The sequence below is a fragment of the Ruditapes philippinarum genome, unplaced genomic scaffold (genome assembly GCF_026571515.1).
Source record: "Ruditapes philippinarum isolate M1 unplaced genomic scaffold, ASM2657151v2 ctg5_1_1_1_1, whole genome shotgun sequence".
Classification (NCBI taxonomy): Eukaryota; Metazoa; Mollusca; class Bivalvia; order Venerida; family Veneridae; genus Ruditapes; species Ruditapes philippinarum.
In genome coordinates, this window is record NW_026851646.1 from 207,883 (window position 1) to 229,208 (window position 21,326).

Here is a 21,326-nt window from a genome sequence, read left to right on the forward strand (position 1 = left end):
TTCACCATTTTACAAAATAATCTTGTTAAAAAACTTCAAATACTCACAAGTTATTTTTCCTCCTCTGCAAATTCATTGGCTAATCTATAATGTAAGTGTGTAGGTCTGGCCTTCAGGTTTTCATTTTTCAGTGTACATTCTGTAGTGCTCAGATTATGACCGATAGTACCCGAGTTTGAGACTAGAACATTTCTTTATAACCTTTGACTCTACACTGTACTGTTAAATAAACATTGTGGAATAAGTAAGCGATGTTTTTTTTTCAATTGCTTACACACTGTTTCAATTATCTGGAAAGTAAAATCAACTATTAGCTGTCGTTTCTAAGATACATTTCAATTCTCATTAATGCGCCATTCAATAAAATTTACTAGTATCCAGACAAGGGAATTAACGAGGTGCATTACTGAAATAATGCTTGTACGATTTACTTCCCTTACATAATATTTTTCGCGGTATTAATGCGTCGTCTCCGACTAAAGCTGCTTTATTAATTATCCGTGTAATATTTGACATCCCGATCCCCGCTCATAATCTTTAAATTGTTCTAAACAATATTTACTTTAAAAAGTCCTATATCTAACTTTTCTGACTTGATATAACATTAAACATGGGAGTGAGTAATTTAGAACCATGACAGTTTCCGATTTGAGGTATGAAATTTCGTGGATTTTTAGAATAAATTGAAGACCTGGGCATAAGTTATCGTCTATAGACAGTCAAACAGTACTTTTATCGACGGACTTTCAGATTGATTGTGTTTATGAATTTATAAAGCATTCTTTTACTGTTTTATGCTTGCAATCATAAGTAGAGCTATATCTAACAAATATTTCACATATTTCATGTTTCTTTTTATTTGTTTGGTGAGAATCTATTACTACTGCAGATGAATTATACATTTTACATGCATTCGCACGTTCTGTAAACCAAGCATTTAATGTCAGCTGTTCATAAATTAATCATAATTCAGCAAAATTACTAGTACCCACAAACTGCTTTTATACAAGGTCTACGAACTAGGAAGTGTGCCATTCATTCATAGAAAAACACTTACGATTTACAGTTAACCGACTCTCGTGATTTTCACTTATATTAAACAGCCGCTCTGTATTTCATCTAAGGTTGGGCAACCGTAAACATCTTGAATTCTAGCCCGCGTGGCATGTGGAATCGCTTGTTTATAAATATATTAAACGCCAAGCCTAAATCTATGACGTCAGGCAAATTCTCAAAAGTACGCAAAAACATCTGAGTTCAAAATTCAGTTATTATTCAGATGATCCGAATTTCGGATCAAACGCAGAAAAGTATTGGCAAAGGTCTTCCCTCTGTTCTTGTTGAGTTTGTTTGTATTCATCAAAGTGCAATTTCTCTTTAAAAACAGCGGATGTCTAGGTAGCAACATATTCTAAAGAAAAAAGTTTTGCAATTCCTTCATCCATGTTCTCCCCGCTTTATTCCAATTTATCACTATGTTAGTAGCATTTATTACCGTCCAAATATCCAACCGATTATGGCTACTCAAATATAGCTTTAAAGTCTGTATGCTACAAACAATTATCAATAAGAACAAAAAGGAAATTGATAAAAGGATCCTAATGTATAGTTTCATAATTTGGAAATTGAGTTTTTATGTCCATGTTATACATATTCATCATGTTCATTGCATTTTAGAAACTAGAGGGATGCATTGTTGATCCGAGCCCTGGTTAGACTGTTCAAAGTGTCATAGTTAAGAGACCGCTTGCAGAATTAAGAAGTACTAGTAGGCCCTATTAAGTTAGGAAAAACTTTGGTTACGCTCCCAATAGAACTGGCGTTTCATCGGGGTTTGTAAGGCCAATACATTAACCAATGGACAACCACTCCCACAGAAAAGGGACAAGATGTACTTTAAACAGTACAGAAGCTGTTCAACACGTGAAAACTTTTGTAAAATAAATCAGTCTGAACTTGTGGGAAGATCAGCATTGATGTTCATTCAATTTCATTTAATCTGTACATTATAAACGCTCGTTACATCATCACAGCAAAGCGCTGTGAACACCCTGATGTACTGTGACAGTTTACAATCGGGCTCGGCAGGGAACCAGGGGTATTACGGTGTGATTTTCTGACAATCTCATTGATAGGGACTAGCGATTATCATTACAGAACGGAAATACGGCCGACTTAAATTCACGCTTATTTTCATTTGTAAAATACTACGTATTTTTTGTGTATTTTGTACTTTCCAAATAGAAAAACCCCCAATTTAAAAGCTCGGAGGAGGGAAATAATGTACACCCATCAATATTAAATACGAAAATTTTAATATGTGAAATGAAATTTTAGCGCATTTGGTAGCAAAATATTTCACTAATTTGTCAATTTTTGCCTCTTTAACATTTTACGAGTTACAAGTTCTATATAAGTAAATATAATTTAAGCATTGAATTTGGTTCACGGAGTAGTACTCAACACTTATTTGGGATCCAACTTAAATTTATGCCAGCTTTCTCGTTACCTGTATGGACATTATAAAGACATTTGAAAGTGCAGTCACCTGTTATTGTAAGAGTTGCATGAACAGACTCTTGAAATCAAAGTGAATCTGCAACATTCTCAATTTTGTCGTTTTCGGCGTGCTTTAGGGATTCCGTTTTTGTTTCAATGACATGTTCCAAATTCAAAGCAGGGCGAATCCATTTACACAAATTCTAGACAAAGCTTAAATATTGTCCACTAGAAATGTGGCCATACAACTTGGATGTCCAAACTATTTTCTACTGTATCAGTGTATGGACGGACAATGTGACGGACGGACAAGGATAAACCTATATCCCTTGTAGTAATAGGGTCATAAAAAACTACAGTACATGTATATTAAAGGGGAAAAAAGAAAAACACTCAACATTGAATTAACTAGTTTTAATTTGTTTTCCACAAAATTTACACATTACATAACAAAAAACATTGTTCTGATTCAATAGAAAATAAACAAACAAAAAAAACAGATATTGAATGAAAAAGAAATGCATAAATATTGTGGTATGAAACTAAATTTAATAGATAATGAAAATGAAGTTTGCAGCTGCTGGAAAAAAAATAGCATTAACCAAAATAAACCTGTGAACACTTTCAAATTGTTTTATATACTTCAAATTTTGAAGATGACAAAAACAAATTTATGCATCAAAATAAATTAATATGAATTAGCTTGAATATTATTTTGATTTAATTTCAGAAAGTAATCATAACTGTAAAAGTATTTTACAAGTATTTATATATATTAACACATAAAATGAGGACATTTAAATTTTTTTTGTTACATAATATGTTTTTTAATGTTTAGAAAATTATTCTTTGGTATGATTTTTTTTTACTGAAAACTCTTTAGGACATTTTATTTGTAAATTTGTTTGTGTTTTTAACAACAACAAAAATCTGTCCTATAAGATGGGAACTAAATGCAAAAATAATGTTTAAATTCCTGTACAACTGATTAAAAATGTTGCAAATATCTAGTAATAGTAACAGTGCTATATGTATGTAAAAATTTGCTACTTGATGAAATACAACCAGAGTTATCTTTCCCTGGTTGCAGGTTAACTTATACACTAGTGTGAGAAAAGGGCATAAACTCTGGCATATATTGTAAAATACCTATATAGAGTGCACTAATTTATTTATAAGCTTGGGACAGCTTTATATCAAGGACCAAAATAATAAATATTTATATATATTATTTCAAATTATGTTCCTTTGCTTGGGGTGAAAACTTGCATTCTTCCACTGATTTTTATAATAGTTCTTCATTTCCATAAATCCCTATTACCTATCTGCCCCAACCTAATTATATGTGTTTTTCAGTTTTCTTTAATAATATATTAAAATATTTAAATTCGCTCATTTTTTTATTTTCAAAATAGTACAATATCTGTATATTAACATAATTTCTGCTGTAACAAATTTCTGATGTAACAAGTGATGTCATATAAAGTTTGGTTAGTTTCTCTGAGATTCTGATATAGTGGTGATGATGATAATATAGAATGGAATATGAAACTAGTGTTGGGATGCCTAAATGAGGAAATTTGATTGTTTTATTTGTAAAAGGCAGATCTATACAGCAGTCAAGATAAGGTATAGGGGTGAACAAAAATGTTAAAATACTGACCAAAAAAATTAGCGAACCACATACATAGAGTAAATGCGGACACCGTGAGATTATGGTTTTGCAGATTGAACACAATTTATGGTTGTCATGAACATTATGTCAGTCCATGTGCGGTTAATAACGTTTTACAATTACAATTGATTAAAGTAAATTTCAGTGTATTTACAGTAGAAACAACTGTCTGATGTATGAATGTTGGAACACTGTAGGGTGCAACATTTAATGTATTTTGAAACAACCTGTAGTGATAAACATTTTGGTGCATATATGTTTGTGGGTGCAGTGCTATGCTTGAAAATAATGTAACTACTTGTGTAAACTTTCAGTCATTTTTATTTCCCATTGATTTAAAGTTACTGGAACACTTTGGTATTGAGTAGGATCATTTTTTTCTCTTCTTTAACTTTCTAAGTTTGTTACACTATCTTAACAGATGCACATTATGACTTGTCTGTACAGTTTTCATATATTTTTGGATTATAATGCCTTTGTAGAAAATCTGTACTCAAAGTCAATTATTTGTCGATTAAAAAAAAAAACCTGTCTATTAGAACTACAGGTTCCTCGGTTAAAAACTGGTAACAAAAAATAAACAACATATCATAAAATGTTTAAATGGTTAAAACAAGAAAGTAATAAAGGAAATAACAAAAAGAACTGACAGAAATTGAACACAACCTGGTAGTTCTACTGCTATGATACTATGATAATAATAATAAACATTAAAATGACAGGTCAAAGTTCACAAAACACATGTTAAAATCTCTCTTAAATTAACAAATATTTTCTTACTAAATGTGCCCTGGTTTCTGTTTCTAAACAAATTGTTTCCTTTGCAAATTATTTTCTTATCGGGATATCACACACAATTCAGATCATTATCAACATTATCCGAAAAGAGTTTCATGAGAAAAACATCTTTATTTTCCTTCTAATTTAAAAAACATTTCTCAACATAAAAAGAAGGTGTATGACTCAAGTCCCATTAATAGTAAAATATTTATGTTCTTAATTTATTTTCCTACCAATTTGCATTATTACATGCAATTTGTATTCACTATATATCATTTATTGAACAATTTGCTATTCACAACTATTTTATCTGTACTTTTTTTAAGGGTTTCAGAAAAATTTATGATTCATGATACAAAAACAACATGTTTTGTAAACTTAACTTTGTCATCTTCTTGTATATGTTAGCTAATTCTCTAGGTTTTGGTTACATTCTATAATTTTTGTTCAACATTTTCAGTGCTAATATATTCAGCAAGAACTATTTGTAGTTGTTAACAAAATACACAAATTAAAGCAAAATGAAAGATAAAACTTGTAAATCAGTCAGTTTTCATTATATATTTTGATAAAATTAACTAATAAAATGAAATTATAATAAAACTTAATTGACATCCAGTCTTTATTTAATACAATTAAAACTGTTCTGTTTCTTTTTATTACAAATGAAATAAAAAAATCAAAATGAAATTTATTTCAAGGCTAAAAGTTTTTTCTTTTATACATATCAATAAAATTTAACAAGAAAACCTTATCTCAGTAAAATCAAGTAACTTAACTCACCTGAAACTTCAGGATTAAATTACAGTTAAAAATGAGATCATGACAAAATTTATATACATAATTAGAATTCATGCTAAAATCACTGAAAAATCATAAAAGTCACTGTTTTCTTTCTCAAAATACTCTCTTTTTTTAATTATAAAATCATCAAAATTATAAAATCATAATGATAACACCTTATTAAATTGAACAAGTAACCTGTGCATTTAAGTACATGTACAAGAAAAGACTTTCAAGTAGAAAGTATAAAACTTTAACATTGTAAAAAAAAATAAACGGAAAAAGAAAGAGACATCTTTATTTAACAGCATGACTCCACCATGATTAAAGTGTAACCAGTTTTGTTGTTTATATTTCAAATGACAAATTGAAACCCTACCTTGTTCCAAAAATATGGGAGGCAATGAAAATACCAAACACTCGGGTCACATAAATCATAAAACAAAAATGTTACAAATATCCAGCCTTGCTGAAATTCGAGTGTAACATGCCTATTTTACCAGCATTTATTTTTCTTTGAAAAAAAAACAATAATTTTTTTCCCCATCTGAACAATATATTTCTTGCCAGCAAATATTCTCTATTTTTCATAATCTTTTTTTTTTTAAATAATAAACTTTTTTCCCTATAATTTGATCCTCTTTTTTTCCGCAATCCTTATGAGAAATACACGAGTTCGTGTTAAAACGTATGTTATATCATTTATTTTTAAGAAAAAAAATATAACAAATTGCTGACTAATTTTCGTTATAAAAATAAAGATAATTGTAAGTAATAGTTATTTTTTTGCACTCTTTGAATACTTCATTTCCTCAAGATAAGGTATAAACTGGTAAGCTAGGATGCTGTAACAGAAGAAAATATAAAAGTGTTCTACACTTAATAACCAGTCAATGCTCTTGACAAATAGTGTAAATAAAACAGAAAACAGTTTTAACAATTATCAACAATTAAACAAAAAAAAGAGGCAAACTTGCCTACATCATTTCCTCCATGGAATTATAAGTAAAATACTACAAGGGCACATAGATTATCTGTCAACAGGAGATTTTAAAGTAAACATTCATTACCATATATTTTTGCTTCCGTAACGGCCTAGTTTGACTAAAAAATGGATTACTAGGTCAAGGGGTGGGGAGATGAAAAGAGCAAACAATGAATGATACATGTATCTGTACAGCATTGAGTAATTTAATAAAAAAAAGATTTCTTTTTGAAGATTTATTGAACACATGGCTTTAACATTATAATGCATTTGGCAGTGTTAGAAAAACACAGAAACATGTAATACATGATGTGTATGAATACAAAAGGTGATGTACAATTCAAAAATATATCGTCTTTTTTTTGACAATAAATGAGAAGTATTTCTATTGAATAATCATAGTGAAATGCTAAAAAATATTGTCACTGCACAAAGAAATATGTTTTTCATCTATATGCTAGTACTCATTTTAATCTTTCCCAGTCAGTTTGATGCACTTGTATTAAATTTAAAAAAAATATCAACATTTTATAAACTATGATCTGTTGTTAAATTATACCTCTTGTATAAAGACAGTGAATGAATGGAACACAATATATTGGCAAAGACAATTTTAAATATCTGAAAATGAATATTTATAACAAGGGATAACACATTGACAAATCTAAGACCCGAAACAAACTTTTATCACAAAAATACACTATTCCTTTCATATCTTATACACAAAACAATTTCATATTTATTCTCAGAGAGAATAAACCTTTTTAACAGACAATCAACGGTTTTCTTAAGACAGACTGGTTCTTCTTTACTTATCGAAATAATAAATGAAATATTGTTATCAGTCTATGTATTTCGAAATGTAATTATCACAAGAAAAGCAATATTACATTTCTATACTATAAAGTCAAACTAAATAATTTTATGCAATAATTCAAACATTTCTTTGTTTAATAGAATACAATCATTGACATTGAACAGCTTTCCTAGTTCCAAACTTCTATATACAAAATTATGTTAAAAGCATAAAATTAAGGACAGAATTTAGTGCCTCATAAAATTTGTAAAATATTAAACATTAACAGCATCTTTACAAATCTTAGGAATTCAACTAAAAAATTTATACATAAATAATAAAAATGTCAGTTTGACAACCTATTTGATATTACTTTGTTAAACAAAAAGTTCCCTTACAATATAGAATAAAGGGAAAGTGCATTTCAGTAATCACATCAATTCAGTCTGAAATATAAAGTCTGAAGATTGTGTTCAGAGATATTTTGCTATATGATATTATATTACATTGCAAAAGTTGATTGTAGAAACCCTGAAGTTCATCCAACAAGAATTAAAATTATATTGCAGGCTTGGTTTGAGCAAGCCAATTAATGGACAGCAGCGGTAGGTGAAAGTCACCATCAAATATTTCATTTGTACATTGTTGGTTTTCTTTCCTTAATCATATTTCAACATTTCTTATATAGTATTATAATATGCAATGGCCTTAAAATTGATGCCAAGAAAAGAATTTTTAATTACAGCTTTTTGTTAGACAGTTAGAAGCAAAAGCATGTGTGAAAAATAAAATATTTGAAATTTTGTTAATATAATTTGAGATAAAAAGTTTCTTTCTAACAACTACATTATCTTATATGAATACATACGAAGGTTGAACTTTCAATCATTACACATGGACTAAAAGATACTGTATATCAGTAAGCACTTAGGAACAAATATGATAAAACTGGATTTCAAAGATAAACAATGCAAGTTTTGAAGAAAATGACATCTTCTAATACATAACAATGATACTGGCAACATCGCCATTTGTTGTCATAAAAACTTACAAAAAAAATAGTTCATGAAAAAAAATAATAAAAACAAATAAAATTGTTCTGCACTCTAAAATCAATTGTTTTGACTTTTTGTTTCTATGGCAACAGAAATAAAAATATGGAGAATCTTCTCCCATGAACACATTTATATAAAATATAAAGAATTATACAACAATAAAGTTAAAGTTACTGCTCAGTAAAATCAACTAAGTTCATATACACTGTCCCTGAACACAACACTGTCTCCACCTTCTGTAACGCGACACATAAAAGGCCATCGCGAAGGCATCATTAAATAAATTGTCTCCCCTTGTATAGGGTTTTTAACTATGATGAACTCTCCTATAATCGCAAAGAAATCACACAATTTTACTTGCACCATTACTGTCAAAATGTGTATTTTAAGTGCACAATTTCAAATATTTTTCGTTACGTTAACAACCTGAGGGTTTTGTTTTGTATCGCGTAAAAGTCAATTAAAACTATCTGCTCCTTCCTAAATATGCACTTGCCTGTCACCCAGGAAACCACTTATAACTATCGTTTCCTTGTATCCCGAGTCTTGAAACAAATGTCTATGAAAAACAGGTGGCGCAATGGACGCCGCAGTCAGGTAAACCACCTTCGTACCAAGAATTTGGATTTAATAAACAAAAAGCACAACACTGGTTGTTAACAGTTGCTGCACAAAGCACTATAGTATAGTTCATAGCATTGTTACTACAACTTTTTTTATCACAAATGCAGCCTCTAGAGGGCGCTGCTAGAGTTAAATGCTCAAATCGCAACTGTGCGCGCTTCTTTTTAAGTTACACAACATACTTCTAGTACTCAATATAGTAGTAAATTAACTGATTACCAACTAACGGGAGATTTTGACGACTGTTTGTTAGTCTCAATTTTAACAACCACTTTGATACTGCTACAAGAAGCATGTATATATTTGTACTACACTATCGTACTGCTAATGTCACTTTCACTGTTAGCGGTACTATGAGACATAGAAGAATACTGACTGTCCGACGAGCTCATTAAAACAGTTTCAAACGGTTCTTGAAGGTCAAGGTATTCCTGGAAACAAACACAAAACACCTATACTAAGAGACTAGAAAATTATATCATATACCACAGCATTTGAAAAAACAAAAATGTCCAGAAAATAAATCTGGTATTCTTTTTATATTTCTTTTTTGTATTTAAATTTTTACCAAACAAAAAATATGTTACCATAGAATTACAATACAAAATTAATATCTGTAAGAAAATATGTGTTTTTAATAGTTGTATGTCTGATATAATATGTCAGTGTACATACCTCGCCATTTCCTGCCTTTGACGTCAAAATCCGATCAATGTCTTGAACCAAGTTTGTAAATAACGGTCGCATGGCCGGGGACTGATTCCAACAATTCAACATGATTTGGTACATCTCAGTTGATGCATACGGTGGTTTCTCCATCCGATGCCCGTTCCGTAACAAATCGAAAAGGTCTTCAACTGGAACAGACGGGTAGGGATTCCCTCCAAGAGTGAAGATTTCCCATAACAAAACACCATAGGCCCAAACATCACTTTTAGTTGTATACCTTCGATCAAATAATGCCTCTGGAGCCATCCACTTAACAGGTAACCGACCCTGAAAAATATACCAATTATATATCAATATATCTTAAAACCTGGAATACTTTGATCAAATCAAGTTTGTAATTCTCTTCTTTTAAATGGCAGTTAAAAGTACAGCTAAATATTTAAATCTCTACATATAACCAAACATTTCAATTTCTACTACGCAGTTAATTCAGTTTTATCTAATAAAGCTATGTTTTAGGTATGCAGCAATTTTCATAAATTATTTTTGATAAAATACAAATATAACTTTAATAAAACCTTATACAGTTATAAAGCAGTAGGAACAAATACATAAAATACCATGTATATCTAATAGACAATAAGATTTTAAATATAACAGAGTCCACTAAACCTTTGCAAACAAGTCTTGAAACTCAGAGACAAACTTATTTCATCAAGACAAAAACCCCACTCCATTCTAATGAATATAGGACTATATCTTTATCAATTTACATACCGAAAATACAAATATCATAAAAATGAGTTAGGAAGTGATGATTTTATGATGTTACGAGACTGTAACGTGTAACATGTAATTGTGTGTGGCCTATTTATTACTCAAGAATGGTGAACAGAATTTATTCCCCGGCTTATATCCAACAGGTACTTGAGGCAATAAAGTGGTATAGCCACCATGTGTATCTAATTTTTAAAGTTTACATTAATGTTTTCCTTTCCTTGTTACCAATTGACTAATTCCTGGAATTGGAAGATTTCCTATAATAACAGAAATACTTTTCTGGTTTGTGTCTACCTGTCTAAATGATGAAATCGTTTGGGATACATTTATAATGTCCTTTTTTTGCCTTTTCAGAAATAACTAAAAAACATCATAATTTGATTAAGATGCTAATATAATATTTTATAAAATGTTTTTTTTCATTCTTTCCAAAGTTGATTAAAGTAGATATAAATATGAATTCCATTTTTCTACTTTTAGTAACAAGTGTGTTTCAAGACTTGGGTCATTAACGAGGACATCACATCCTACATTTTGACCATATATATTACTACTTTTACTAGTGTTACTTACATCTCCGCTCTTTTTATAGTAATCGACCTCCGAGAGGTTTCTTGTAAGACCAAAGTCAGCTATTTTTAGAACAAAATCCTCGGCTACTAGAATATTCCTGGCCGCCAAATCCCGATGTATGCACTGAAAATGACAATTGAATTCAGTGATTATTTGAAAAACCCAACAACAATAAACAAAATATGTAGAGATAATAGAAATCAAAAAGTACAAAAACTCCCATCATTTTTAAAGTTTTAACAATTCGAGGAAATAGCTCTTTGTTATCATATTGATATGAAAAAATGAGCGATTTTTTTTTAAACATTGAAATAATAAATTATATTTGGCCCAAGAATTAAACTCCACTCCCCTGATTTTGTATAATGGGACATTCCCTGCATTGAATGTGGGACAGTCTATTACTTACTTAAAGGGATTTCAATCTCTAAATTAAGAATTTATTTGAATAGTCATGGGGAGACAATTCAAGAGGCATTGGCAAGTAATTTCACAAAGTTAACATACCAGTCTTGATGCCAGGTACTCCATCCCTCGTGCAACCTGATATGCAAATGATATCAAATCTTTTTCAGTTAATGGTTTATCTTGAATAAGTGGTTTTTCGTAATCCATTGTAATATGTAAACTTGAAGGTTTTTCATAGTCCGTACACGGGCGTCTGTTACGTAAGAAGTCACGTAGGTTACCGTTTGGAGCAAACTCGGTTATCACATACAAAGGACCTACAAAGTACAAACAAATATAATAAACATCAACCACAATGAAAGTCAAAACTATTAAAACTTTGATTGATAAATATCTATTGATAAATTTTTATTGAAAAGGTAATGTTTTCAAAATATTCCAAGGAGAGGGCATCTTAATGAATACTATACAAACTGGACATACCAGATTGAGTACAGCATCCAAGCAGATTGATTATATTCTTATGACCACGCACTAACTTCATCATCTCCATTTCAACCATAAGATCCGTCATTTCTCGGTCCGTAGCATCCTCTGAAATCACAACAACAAATTTAGATAATTTTATTAATAAATTATTTAAAATGTTAAACAGTAAGTCATTACTATGTCAGTATATCTTTTATACAACAGGTTTTTTTTAAACAGAATTGTTAAAAGAAACAGTTATAGTTTATTAAAATGCTCAATACGTAATGAAGCAGGTTTTTCAGCTGAGGATTATCAAGATGCAGCCAAGTGCACTATATGTACTTACGTTTTAACATTTTGACTGCAACAGTTGTTGACCCTTGTCTATTATTGATTCCGACAGCTTCTCCGGATCGTACAACACCGAACGCTCCTGACCCTAACTCCTTACCCAATGTTAGGCGATCGCGGGGGAATTCCCATTTACTGTCAAGAGGCAGTTCATATTCTGATGCAGTCGTAAGATCAGAGGAGAATCTACGTCGTCTACCAGTTCCTTCGATTCTCACTTCCGGAAAACCGATCGGTTCAGCGTTAGGATGATCAGGATAGTATAAGTCATTCTGTAAATCAATCAACATTACATAAGCAACATTAAATAAGCAAAGATGTAAAAATCTTATCATTTATAATGACAGTTATCAACTGGACATTTGAAATAAAAATTAACCATTTACTTTAAGCTTTTATGTATGGTGTCATCAAACAAACTTTTTAAACAATATTTCAGGTATTTAAGTATTCTGAGGATTCATTATATTGAATACAATTTGAGCAAAAATATCAACCTTATATTTCTTTTCTTATAGCAAAACAACCACAATAAAACTTGTTAAAATTTCACTTACAGATCTCATTACAATGACCCTTTTAACATCGCCATATCTATATTTAGATTTCCGTCTGCACTTACACACTACAACAACAATAACACTAACGAGGACAAGAACGGCCGCACAACTCGCACCAATGAACACTACCGTCTGTGTCGGAATCTGATTGTTATGGTTACTGTCCATCTGTGATGCTAAAAGCAGCGTGCTATTGTCTTTCTCTTTCAACTCCTCATATTCTGTTTCTAAACAAAGAAAACATTGGCCAACTGTTAGATATATTTCAGACAGTGTCTTTCAGACTTTTTTTACAGACTTTTTTTATAACATTAACAATATTTGATCCCCTTTAGTCATTTACTTTTTACTATGGTCATTAATTAAACAAGTATGATTTTCATTTAACAATAAGCTTTTTCTTTTTTTTGGTTTTACGTCACATAAACAACGTATAGGTCATATGGTGACTTTCTGGCTTAACCTGTGGAGGAAGACCTCAGGTGCATTATTTCATGCACAAACTGGCAGCCGAGTCAAGCCACTGTTTTGTAAGCTTGCTCGCTAGCTTCCTCACATGAAAGAATCCAAAGTCCCTGTCCGGATTTGAACCCACAGCAGGTAGGGGCAAGTTGTTTGAAGTCAACATCCTTAAACACTCCGCCACAGACACTTCAACTCTTAACAAAGATTGATATAATATCACATAGTATCTTAGTAGTTTCAAAATGCATATCTTAATGAAGTCTTGATATGCATATTTCAAAGTGATGACTAAAAAATTGATTAATGTACGAGTGAACCTTACATAAATCGCAAATTAGTGACTCAAATACCTAGAAATTCGATATTTCCTTGTTTGGTATCATAAATATGTGATAAAGGCCTTGTAAACAGCTAAAAAATGTACAATTTTGATAATACAAAAATGTCCTGTACATGTCCTGTGTACATTTTAATTTAGTTTGTTTCTGTTTTTATATTTTTTAGAACGATTTTAACAGGGGCCATATCGGCAGTTACTTTACTGGATAACAAACCAGAAATTACCAATTTCTCTGCAAGTGAACAACAACTAACCCTACAAATTCTGAATCAAGAGGCAAGAGAGACAAATGACCATTGGATTTCAATGTCCAGATCAACAGTCACAGAAATACCATATATATAAAGTTACCATTGAGAACGGTTAGCCAGGCACTTCTATAATTCATGCCAACAGTGTTTGCAACCAGACATGTGTACCAGCCCTGATCCTCCTTCGTAACATTACGCAGAACTAGGCGCTGAGGGTCGTCAATCGTACTTTTAAAACCAGAAGACTGTAAAACAAAAGACACAAACACATATAGTATTCTTCTAGGTCAAATGGAAGTTGAAAACATTTAAATTAATAAATTTTTTTTTAAAAAATGTGTGTGTTTTAGGTCTTACTTTACAGGCTTTTCTATGATTTTCTTTATTTTTTAAAAAAAATATAAATTATACATAAATTATGTAAGGACTAAAAAAATCTATCAAAACTTGAAAAGAATAAATCCATTTTAAAATGTTTCTGTTAATAGTTTTGTTTTTATTATTAATTCATGCTTTTTAGTAAACCATAATTTTTTTTAGACACATGTATGATAATCCTACATTACGCGTAAAAAATGTTCAATATACATGTACAAATTTTGGATTTAGTTTAAACAATTACATTGTTTTGTTTTTTTAATATTATCAATATTTCTTGGTACATTGTGTATCAATGTATCATAAAGTAGAACTGATATAAATTGAAACTGTTTTAAAAAGTGGGGGTCGTAAGACATACATCATAATTAAACAGATTTATTACACTAGTACTGTATGGAAATCTGAGCAAAGTCAGTGGTCAATGTTTTCATGCTTGTAAGAGTTAAAGTTATCCTGATAAGGGGGCTCAACTTAAAACTATGTTCTATGTTTCTATTAAACATATCATACAGTAGTTTCATGATAAGCCCCATATATCTAGTCAAAGTTACTACAACATAAAGCAAACAACACACATACACTATACAATGCTACCCTTGTGTCTTCCAAAAAAAAATATCTTTAATAGTGGCATCTAAAAAGTTTTGGAACCTTTTTTGTACAAATATTTTGTAAAGTTAGTCATTTTACAATACATATCTACATATTCTTTTTTTCATATAATTAAGTATCTCAAAATAATGCAATACACAAGAGTAGCAAGATAAATCTAGTAAGGTTCAGAAAATTTACGAAAAATAAAAACATATTGTTGAAAAAATAAAAATTCTAAGCAAAACTAAAATAAAATTAAAGTACAAAAACATAAGACAGTGAGACATATTTCAATGCTGGAAAAAAACATCACATTTAGAAGTCAACAGACCTGCACACTGAAATGGGAGGGTTGCAGTTAGCATCCATGCAGGTTTCACATGATCAAGTCACATGATCACAAGTCTATTTATAGCTACCAATCAATCAATCACATTTTCATTCAAAGACAAGACTTCATTTTGTTGCAGGCATTCTCAACAAATTTAATACTATTATACCTTCTGAGTTTCACCCTGTTTGCGTAATTGTTAAAATAGAAGTTATGAAAAGTTAACACTTTCTCGATAAATTTAGATGCATATATAAATACTGCCAAGCTGATACTCTCTCCAACATGGCACACTATTAATTACCTGGCATTGTTAACAATAAATGTGTACAGTTTTTATAATCAAGATTTCTGGTTGACTGAATTTCATGTATAAATATGTCAATCAGTGACATAATTAATGCATTGCAACCTTGGAAACAACATTTTTAAAGTTTTCTTTTTATTAGGAATACTTTCATATGTAAAAGATTAATCATCTGACTGTGTCAAAAACATTTTTTATAAAATTTTACAAACCAAAAGAGAGAGAGAGAAAAAAATTGAAACCATTTCTTTAAAACCTGAAAATTCATATAATATATATAATATCTAGAAATTTTACAAATAAATACCCTTCACCCGAGTATAAGACATATATCTAATTACATATAAATATACATCAATCTCAAATCATTAATAAATTCCGTTACCCTTCCTTCATCAAGAACTGACTTATTTTTGCTAACTATATTCGCTTACATTTCATCTTATTTTGACTGTTCTCAATCAAAATTTTACTTTTATTTCAATACATATATTGATAATCTATTAATGATGAGAGACTGATACCATGGTAAAGAAAGAATCATCAGTATACCTGTAAAATTTTCACATACGGTTCCCCTTTCTCATTTACAAAGGAATCATTTTTCTTAAAATGGCGAAGCCACTGCAACAGGGGTTGAGAATCACTCATGACTATTTGGCAGGTGAATGTCACATTGGTGCCGATAAGCGCCGTCTGATTTTTTACATCTTCCATGATTGGGGCAATCGCCACTCGCTCTGTAAATAAATAATACAGTTTGTTTTTTTGACAAATCTTTATGATAGATAACTATGAATTTTTTGAAACCTACTTTATTTAAATGAGTAAAATCCCCCAGTTATCCCTTATTTTTTTTTTAAGTATAAATTCTATTATTCCTATATATAAGTTAAATTTTCGTGCATTTTTTCTTCACCAAAAAATGGATTGGTATGCTAACTACCAACGTAAAATGGTTGTAATTTTAAGTTTTCAAATATAAAGTCTAAATCAATACTCATTCCTGATTTCAAGTCTATTTTTTGTACAGAAGTGTAATTTTCAATACTACAAAACTAATGATTATAGTAAACCAATGGTTCTAGTCAAGATTGCAACAACAAAAATTGTTTATAAAACAAGTGCTTTTCCATATAAAACAACTAAAATTAATATGAAAATTGTGTGGTATTTTGTAGATGATTTTTTTTAGCCAAATCACATCTATATCACAATGTACATCTTAGTTATCATCGAACTGTCCAATTATCTGTTGATCAATCTAGATTTATGATGAAATAATATCTCCTAACAACTTTTTTACTGCCAAAATAACAGCAATTTATGAACAAGATGTTCTTCAATGCTCCCAGAGACTACCATTTATTTTGTCCTGCCAGGTCTACAGATATGACTCTTTTTTTCTTCTTCTTTTTTTTCATCCCACATAATATACATTTTCTGATTCTTTAAAAAAAATATTGTATTTCATTTTTTTTTTCATTCTACATAATAAATCAATGTTATAGACATTTGCTGATTTTTTTAAAATATTTATTGTATTTTATTGTGATTTCAATATATTTATTTTTTTCATTTTACATAATAATTCTAAGTAATATACATTTGTTGATATTTTTTAATTTATTGTTTTCTATCATTATTTCAATGACTAAAAAACAGTTTTTATTCTATTAACTTATTTATCCACATTTGCTTTACTATTCAATCCTTGGATCTTAATATAGAAATTTCAATGTATGTGGGATGGCAAACAATGGTTAAAATCTAATAAAAGATATATAAAATATTAATATCAGTTTGAATAATCTTTTCTTTCCTATTTTTTGAAGAATGAATAAATTTAAGATGCTTAAAGGCCTATTTTTCTAATAAAGAGCACTAATTCTTACCGTTTCAATATTTGCCAGAGACCATCAAATATTTATGAAAGAAACTTATCTAAAAAGGTGTTCAAAATTATTAAATTGTAGTAAATTTATTTTCCCCAAAACATTTATTTAATCACTTTATAATAAATTATGTCATGATAGTTCATAGAAAGTATTATGTTAGTTGATTAAAATATCTTTTATTAATTTTCATGACTTACAGTAAATATCAAAAGATTACCTTTGCAGGATAAAAAGCAGGATAGAGAAAATACAACAATCTTAACTTTCATTAAATTGTTCCATGTTTATAAGACTTCATTATTAATTTTCAGCAATTTTAGAAATTTAATCATTTATTATTTGTGTTGGGTCTTGGGAGAAGGGGCATTTATTTTCCACAAGGAATGTCATTAAACAGTATTAAAGATGGGTATAAAACATAATGGATAACGTATTTATTAATTTATATATAACTAAAACATATACAGATACCTATAATAATAATCATATTGCAGAAATAACAAAAAAATAACCTCTAAAACATGTTTTAATCTGACATATATAAATTCAGATTGTAATAAGGCAAAAATATTTCGATTACAAATAAATATTGAGATCTTCTTCATTGTATAACTTAAGCATCTTTTTAATAACCTGAAATAGTCATGTATATTCCTTAAATCTACTTAACTCTGACAAAGCAAATCATTTATCAAACCTCAGAAACAAGAAAACGCTGCTTTACTTTACACTGGGGAGAATTTACAAGCACAGAACAGCTGAAGTTTATCATTGCACCCTTGTTCTTTTCCTTTTCTTCAATCTTTACCCCAAATACATTTACCAGACAATTTCTATTGCATCTTACAGTATCAAAGTACAGATGTTTTATGTCAATTAATTTATACAATTTTTTTTGTTGTCTGACTCATTTATAAGATGCTTTTAAACTCATTAAGTAGCAACAATCGCTTCTAGACTTTTCTTTTTTTTTAATACAAAGTCTTATATCCCAATTAATTGTATTTTTATTATCAACTAGGATGAATAAATATAAAGGAAACAGCCAAATCATGTTAAGGAAGTCTTTAACGTATTTATTTTAATCCTTTAAAATTACTTTCTAAACTCCATTTTGACACAAATTCTAATCTTTTCCTGTAATTCCTTAATACTTCTTAATTGGGTTTTGACAAATTGGTCCTCTACCACGAAAAATAATGAACTTTACATCTGTACATCTGTGGGGACTGAAAATACCCAGTACTTTTCGTAACTTTTCCTTAAAAACGCTGAAATATTTTCTTTCCAGATTGAAGGCTGGACAAGACTGTGTTTATGATATTTAGATTTATATGCGCCGCGTCACGACAAAACCAACATAGTGCGTTTGTGACCAGCATGGATCCAGACCAGCCTGCGCATCCGCGCAGTCTGATCAGGATCCATGCTGTTCCCTATCAGTTTCTCTACTTGTAATAGGGTTGGTAAGCGAACAGCATGGATCCTGATCAGACTGCGCAGATGCGCAGGCTGGTCCGGATCCATGCTGGTCGCAAACCCATTATGTTGGTTTTGTCATGACGCGGCTCATATTTAGATTTATATAGTTTAAATATGTCTCAATATACTGCAGATACAGCTCCAATTTCTGCTATAATTTCTCCTGTAGATTTTTTCACTTGTCAGTTTTAATGCACCTGGATGTATATAGAGTAATGGTAGCGTAATTAGCAATGTGGAAATCATTTAGAATTTGAGAGACTACAACCAGGTGCAACAGTTTGCCAAATTCATATGCAAGACATCTTCATTTTTCTTAACTTATAAAAAAAAATGAAAACTTTTTTCCCCGAGTTAGCATTTCTGTGTATGTGGGCCTGTTTAAAAGTGAAGACTTAATTACAATGATAAAACTATTTCATTAAAATGTTAAGGGCATAAGGTTTTTCTCTTCCATCTTTTGACATCAAGTTTTCTGAATAAATTATTTTCAACAAAAAAAACAAAAAGATTTTTTTTTTTTGCTAGTACTTGTTACTTAAAGCCATGTTCATTAGTGTAATTATGATTTAATTATGATATAAATTTAACAGGGTCACCAAGATTTTGGTGGCAACTTACGCTGAACTGCCAGTTTTGTAGTCCAATTAACGGAGCCATACTCATTTTGCACCACACAGGTATAGTTGCCTTTGTCATCCAGAGTTAGGGACTTGACTGTCAGCTTATAGCCATCAAATATAAACTGAAAATACAGAATACAATTTTCTTATTAAAATAAAAAGGAACTTGCCAGTGACAAATTGAAATACAGAGAAATGTATTTATTGAAAATGGAGAAATATCCATTACAGTTACAGAAATATTGAAAAGCGTCTTCAGAATAAAACATGTAACGAAATAAGATCTTTTTTCTTTGTAAATTTTAAGCAGTCACACACTGAAAAAAATAATAAAAAAAATACATATACAACAAAAAACAACAGAAAATCCCCCTAAAAATTTGGAAATTTACTGTTTGTAAATCTTAACCATAGGACGTTCTCCATTACTTTATCTCTTAGGGAGCTCCCTTTTTACGTTGATGAATTCCCACCGAGCGCAACACATGTATTTCTCATTCCAAAACCAGCACTCAGTGAAAATATTATTTTTTTGAAGGTATCCAGATAGAAATGAAAGTCTGGGACAGCAATTGTTCTCTCTATGTATTACGGCTCATTAAGTAAATTTTCTCCGTTTTTTTCACTTTCATGCCAACTAAAGAAGCTTGTATGAAGCTAATGAACATGTGGCACCTTCACTTCTTTAATACTGAATACTGTATCACTACACAAGTTTTATAACCTAATCAACTCCTGTCTGTTTTGATGCCTTGTTTTATATTTTCCCCCCATTCTCCCAATTAGCTCATCACTGTTAAATCACTTTATATATCAACACAGGGTCAAAAGTCAAAAAAACAGCCATAAGACAGTTTAAACATGAAAAGTTTAAAACTTAAACAATACATGTGTGTGTTAAAATGCTGAATTTAAATCATCCTGTCTTGAATTAGGATCAGAATACCCAGCTACTAGTTCAATGTCAGACCGGACTGTATCAAAATTCAGACTGAATTATAAATGTCTTGGACTTGAAAGTATATGAGCAATTTTCTAAGATGCAATCTTATTGGCTATTTAAGAACTTTCATTTCATTGTGCCTCAAGTTTAAGATACACAGTTCAAAGTTCAAAAGCAACATGGCAAGTCCACTATACAAAATCAGCTGAAAACCTAGTTTGTTTTATATTTCACCACAAGAGTAACAATCTACGGAAATACTTAAAACATCCCAACTGTTTTTTTTTCAAGCATAGAGATTCCTTTCTTTTATTAGTTGCTCATGACTCTGAGCTTGTGTTGGATGAAAACAAAACTTACTTATAGAAACAAGAGATGCCCATGTACAATCTTCATGGATTAACTTAACCAGGGAGGGGATATTCTTTATCAAAAAGCATTATCTTCAATCCAAAAAGCATTAGTGAAATGGATTTGTGAAATTAGAAACATATGGCATACACTTCTGGAACTAACTTAGAAAATTTCCACACAAATAAAAACTTGGCCTTTTTATACTACTGGTCAGAGGTGAAGAAAATTACAACTACAATTGAATCAGGATGATTTGGCAAAATTAACAAGTACAAAATATGAAGCTTGCCAAGTGATTACTGTTCATCACAGACTGTGGCCAAAAACATTATAAAACAAATCTTGAGT

At 30.2% G+C, this 21,326-nt stretch overlaps 1 protein-coding gene across 4 annotated transcripts in view; it reads right to left on the reverse strand.

Annotated features, from left to right (window-relative positions):
* Positions 1-3,703: 3,703 nt before the first annotated feature.
* LOC132731090 (fibroblast growth factor receptor 2-like) overlaps positions 3,704-21,326 on the reverse strand; it is a 41,618-nt gene continuing 23,995 nt past the window's right edge. For 3 of the 4 annotated variants that reach the window (XM_060717243.1, XM_060717381.1, XM_060717309.1), the window contains exons 7-17: positions 19,680-19,803; positions 16,231-16,418; positions 15,541-15,555; positions 14,166-14,310; positions 13,007-13,236; positions 12,445-12,721; positions 12,111-12,221; positions 11,727-11,944; positions 11,220-11,342; positions 9,873-10,193; positions 3,704-9,628 (exon numbers count right to left, since the gene is read on the reverse strand). In XM_060717243.1, coding sequence (XP_060573226.1) covers positions 9,506-9,628; positions 9,873-10,193; positions 11,220-11,342; positions 11,727-11,944; positions 12,111-12,221; positions 12,445-12,721; positions 13,007-13,236; positions 14,166-14,310; positions 15,541-15,555; positions 16,231-16,418; positions 19,680-19,803 — 1,875 coding nt within the window. In that variant the 3' untranslated portion in view covers positions 3,704-9,505. The remainder of the gene's footprint in view (positions 9,629-9,872; positions 10,194-11,219; positions 11,343-11,726; positions 11,945-12,110; positions 12,222-12,444; positions 12,722-13,006; positions 13,237-14,165; positions 14,311-15,540; positions 15,556-16,230; positions 16,419-19,679; positions 19,804-21,326) is intronic. The other variant, XM_060717454.1, reaches the window with a different exon arrangement.